The 5,311-nt window shown below is 40.5% G+C and overlaps 1 protein-coding gene across 1 annotated transcript in view; it reads left to right on the top strand.

The window, feature by feature from the left end:
* The window catches only part of LOC106867643 (pre-mRNA-splicing factor 38B), a 22,237-nt gene that overhangs the window by 9,458 nt on the left and 7,468 nt on the right, over positions 1-5,311 (top strand). The window contains exons 4-9 of the mRNA XM_014912573.2: positions 33-224; positions 444-512; positions 844-995; positions 2,338-2,398; positions 3,153-3,433; positions 4,923-5,309. Of these exons, the coding sequence (XP_014768059.1) occupies positions 69-224; positions 444-512; positions 844-995; positions 2,338-2,398; positions 3,153-3,433; positions 4,923-5,309 (1,106 nt within the window). The 5' untranslated portion in view covers positions 33-68. The remainder of the gene's footprint in view (positions 1-32; positions 225-443; positions 513-843; positions 996-2,337; positions 2,399-3,152; positions 3,434-4,922; positions 5,310-5,311) is intronic.

The following is a 5,311-nucleotide window of genomic DNA, read 5'->3' on the forward strand; positions in this document are numbered from 1 at the left end:
TTTTTTTTTTTTTTTTTTGTAACTTTTCCCAGGTTGGAGGTGATCAAAAGAGGTGAGTGTTAGGAGAAATGGCCCCTAACAACCCTCTGTCAATATGGGGCAATGAGAAGACGATGAACCTTAATACTTTAATCCTGACCAACATACAATCATCCCCTTACTTCAAGGTCAATCTCTATGAACTGAAAACTTACCATGAAGTGATAGATGAGATCTATTACAAAGTACGTGACTCCAGGTATTTTCATCTGGTGTTTTTTGTTTTTTACTTTTAATCCTCCTCCTCCTCCTCCTCCCTATCGATCTATCTAACTTTTTCTCACTATCATCTATCTTCCTTTCTCTCTCTCTCTCTCCTTCCAGTTTATTTCAACGATTTGTCTCCCCTTCTTTTTGCAGTAACATGTTGTTTTACTCATTCTTGTTTGCTTCTTTGCCTCCAGGTGTCGCATTTGGAACCATGGGAAAAAGGAAGCCGGAAGACTGCTGGACAGACTGGAATGTGCGGTGGGGCAAGTATCCTTCTCTTTCCTTCGTTGGCATCCAGTCGAAACTCTCTTTTTAGGCTTTGTTTTCACTCTTCTGGTTGGATGATGTTTTTTCCTTAAATGTTTCCATCATTTGAGGGTTTCACGTCTTCACGCTTCAATGATTTTTTTTTTTTTTTTACACTTTGCAAAACATTTTGTTAAGATTTTTACAGGAAGAAAAAGAAAAAAAGATAGTAAATGTATAAAAGATGGTCTTTCAGGTGCAACACGTTGCAGGTGGTGTTTTTATCTGTTTCTGTTGTGACTTGTAAGAGGTGGTCGTTGTCATGATGATGATGCTTGTCTGTTTCAGGTGCGAGGCGTCGGAGCCGGTGGCATTGTTTCCAGTGCGTTTTGTCTCCTCTATAAATTGTTTACTTTGAGGTTGACCAAAAAACAAGTGAACGGCTTAATCAGTCACCAGGACTCCCCTTACATCAGAGCCCTAGGGTTCATGTATATCAGGTCAGTACCTTTTTTTGGGGGGTGGGGTCTTACTCTTTTGCTCTTTGCTATCACAAACCTTGTTGTCAAAGCAGTTCCAGCCTGCCATGACCACCCTGTGGCAGTTTATGTCTAGAACTGCATTATCCAATAATGGAACCTCTGTGTGGTTACTTTGGCCTGCTTGAAATAGCAGCCAATCTCCCTTGAGTCACAGCCTATGATTTCTAAAAACGAAGAAGGCCAATATCATCCTAGACACATTGTGTATCTAGAAATAAGGCATATGGTAATGGTTGGAATGTCTTATTGATTTGTCTACCAAATTATTATTAAACAACCTTATACAATGTATCCTTCCTATATAAGATAAGGTGTGATTTGGCTGTTGTTTTTAGCAATTCAATTGATTCCGTTGAGAGTTTTGTATGTTGAGTCAGCAACTGTGACCCCCACCGGTTATGTCTGTAAAGATTGTCTCAAATGTCTGCAGGAATTGAACCCTGCCCTGTAAGCTAACTAAACATCTCCCTACTTTACAGTATTGCCACTGCTTACTATTGTTCCTCACCCCATGATCCATATTTACAACTAGGTCACTAGCTGCTATTTCTAGCAAATGTGTCACCCTGTAGAGGCTCCCATGTTGGCTTCTATAATTATTAGTTAACAGTGGACTGGGCCACTTCAGTTTTGTAGCTGTGGTTCTTGTCTACAGCCAGCCAGACTGGGCATGTGAAGTGATTTTCACATAACACAATATTTGTTACAGAAATAGACTTGAAATATTTTCATGATGCACAGACATAGTTCATCTTTTTCTTGTTTCAGACTGTGGCCATGCTGGGGCACCACCAAGAGGATTTTTAGTCATCCAAATCGACCTCAGCACTTTTTCGTTTTTTTTAAAGCCTGTTTATCTCTTTTGCCAAACCATTAAGTTATAGGGATGTAAACACACCAACACCAGTTGTCAAGCAGTAGTGGGCGACAAACTCGGACACAAAGATAACGTACAATGGGCTTCTTTCAGTTTCCGTCTACCAAATCCACTGGCAAGGCTCTTGTCAGCTCAAGGCTACAGTAGAAAGCACTTGCCCAGGGTGCCATGCGGTGGGACTGAACCCAAATCCATGTGATTGCTAAACACACACAGCCACTCACGCATGGATGTGCAATTCAGAATTTTGCTGCAGCTTAATGGCAAATACCTTCTGCTCTAGCCAGAAGTCAAGAGTGAATTTGCTAAGTGGAAACTATGTGGAAGCCCATCATGTGTGTGACTCGTTCCCTAACTCACTTCTCTCTTTCTCTCTTCTGAATTCTTTGCTTAAAGAGGTTTTCTTTTTTTGTTATTCTCCAGGTTTACTCAGCCACCTCAGGAATTATGGGATTGGTTTGAGCCCTATCTGGACGATGAAGAGGTAGGTAACCCAAACACCCTTTCTAGATTCTTTTTTTGTTTTGTTATTGACATAAACTCGTAAAATACCTACTGTTAGCAGGTGGGGGTGTGGTAAACCCACATGCCCCGATTAACATCACCCTCTGGCCATTGGCTGCTTTGGTGGTGAATTCACTCAACTTATGTTGTAGGATGGGATGTGCTATGAATCTTAGGCATTTGCTTATATGTGGTGTCACACAGTGTGCCACAGGGTCAAAGTGTTCCTCTATGAGGTAGTGCAGTGGCCTGGCATTATGAAGGCTCAATCTGTTTCTCCCCTTCATTTCAGGGATGGCTGCCTTAAGGGGCCATGACACTGTTGAGGACACCACTGAAGGCCATTGGTTAATGACTACAATTTTGAGACACTATGGTTTTTTTTTTTAATGGATAGGGTATCAATGTGTCTACATCAGTTTACATCCTCTTTCCCTGCAGATGTGGTTTTTATACACATTGTCATGGTTTAACTTGGTCCTTGTTCAAGAGTTTCCACTGTCCTCCTGGTTATGGTCGGTGGATCACACTGTTTCATTTGTGCATTTCTAACACACACACACACACACACACACACACACACACACACATGCATGGAGACATTACTTTATTGAAGCTTAAGTCTCTGCTCCATCCAACAACTCCTCAAGCTCCTGTTAAAATTATTTCATTTTTGTGGGGTTTTTTCCCCAAATTCTGACTCAAAATTGTTTGCTTTTTTTTTCCCCCAACAGGAAATTGATGTGAAGGCCGGTGGAGGTCACAGTATGACGATCGGTGAGATGCTGCGTCATTGGTTGACCAAGTTGGAATGGTATTCCACCCTGTTCCCTCGCATTCCTGTACCCACACAGAAGGATCTCGATGAGAAAATGAAGGCCAGGGCTTTCTCAATGAACCAAATGAACGACACCACTAGCAAGGCCCCTGGTTTGTCGGCTACAGAGGAGGTGGTCGCCGAGGTTGATGAAGACTGGCACAATGTGGAACAGCCTGTGGAGAGTAATAGTAAGAGGTAGGTAATTGGGCGGTAGGGGGGGCAGCTCTGCTACATGATAATGGTGGTGAACTTATTAGAAATAGCAGCCAAATATCCTCTCAAGTAACAAACCCCTACCATTGTAACCTTTTTCCAATCCAACCAAGACCATCCCTACTTCATCATCATGTAATGTCCTTTTTTCCATTTCTATGATACGTACTTCCTGTTTCAAAGTGATCTTAATTAAAATTTCAAGTTAATTTAGGTTCCAAATCCCAGATTAAAGAGAACAAAATTATTCCACTCAATTCTTCATTATTTTCAAAATTAAAACAAAAACAGTTTATTTTTTAACAGGAATATTGTAACAAACGGGTTAAAAGTGATCATAGTTAAAATCTCCCATCAGATTTTCATGTTAATTTATGTCCCAAACTCCAGGTTAATAAGGACAACATTCTTACCTCCGCCTTCGCTAAGGCAGAGGTATTGTTTTCAGTTACGTTTGTTTGTTTGTTTGTCCATGGACAAGATGTCTCAAGAACCACAGGATGGATTTGGATGAAACTTTCAGGGATGTTTGGCCTCATGACTGACACAAACCAATTAGATTTTAGGATCAAACCAGTACCGGACAAGAATTCTGGATTATTTGTTACATTTACTTTACATGATTAAGAATTTAAATTGACTTTCTTTCTTAATTATCTCCCTTTAGGCTATTTCCAAAGTTTTATTTTCATTTCTCTATTAGTAATTCTACTCGTGTCTCTCTATCTTAGTAGAAATTGATGGATAAAGAAATCAAACTACATAAACAAACGGCAGTAAAATCGTTCAGAAATTAAATAACAATAAGATATTTTTATAATATATATATTATACATACATATTAACACTTTACAGTATACTTACATATATACGTATATCTATACATCAAACTAAAACAACAGGAATACTAAAGGAAGGCCGGAATTTAAGAGAAGAGAAAACCAAAAGGTTTCATGTTATTCATTTAAAAATTCCTCAATAGAACTTATTATTATTACCTCCGCCTTTGAAACTCTTTTGAATGTTGAATTTGTTAACTTTGGCTTGTTTTAGACAAGGATGAACTATTTATTACTGTTACTAAATTTTCTACGGCCACCTTCACATTCCATGACCACCACTGGGATCGATCAGGTACCGGACAAGGATTCTGATTATTTTTCAGGTTTTTTTAACTTAATTTTTGAGAGCGGTCGGGTTCGTTTTTAGTATCCTCGTTAAGTTACTGTTGACATATTTAATTAAAGAGATTCATAGGTCAGTTAGTGTTAAGATATTTAATGTGGATAATATTAAAAAGTTAATTGCAAATAATTATAGGAATGAAAAGCACTCTTTTGACCATTGACCATTCTGGTTTACCTCCTACCATTGTCATGTCTATCTTTGGTTTTCCCCCCACAATTCATTCTTTGTTTAAACCCCTGTTTTATTTTCCTTTGTACTAACTGATTCTTTTTCTCTCTTACAGTGCAAGGTCCCCAGAGAGAAGGCGTTACGACCGGCCCCGCGATAAGTTGCCCTCCTCTTCCTCTTCCTCTCACCAGATGAGTCCCCTGAGCAAAGTCAGTGACAAGAATCGAATGTCGCACTCACCCCACGGCAAGTCTCCGCGCAGCCGTTCCCCGCACAGCCGGCGGTCGTCCCCTCACAGGAAGTCCCCCTCCAGTTCCAGCCACAAATACTCATCGTCATCGCAACAGCAACAGTTGTCATCGATGGACGACTTTGCCGTGGAGCTGGCCCGGGAGCGTGAACGGCAGAGGCGCGAAAGGGAGCGGGAACGCAACGGTCGACATAAAGACCACCACCACCAACAGCAGCAGCAGCAGCAACAACAACAACAACAACAACAACAGT

This window comes from Octopus bimaculoides, chromosome 21 (assembly GCF_001194135.2).
Source record: "Octopus bimaculoides isolate UCB-OBI-ISO-001 chromosome 21, ASM119413v2, whole genome shotgun sequence".
Classification (NCBI taxonomy): Eukaryota; Metazoa; Mollusca; class Cephalopoda; order Octopoda; family Octopodidae; genus Octopus; species Octopus bimaculoides.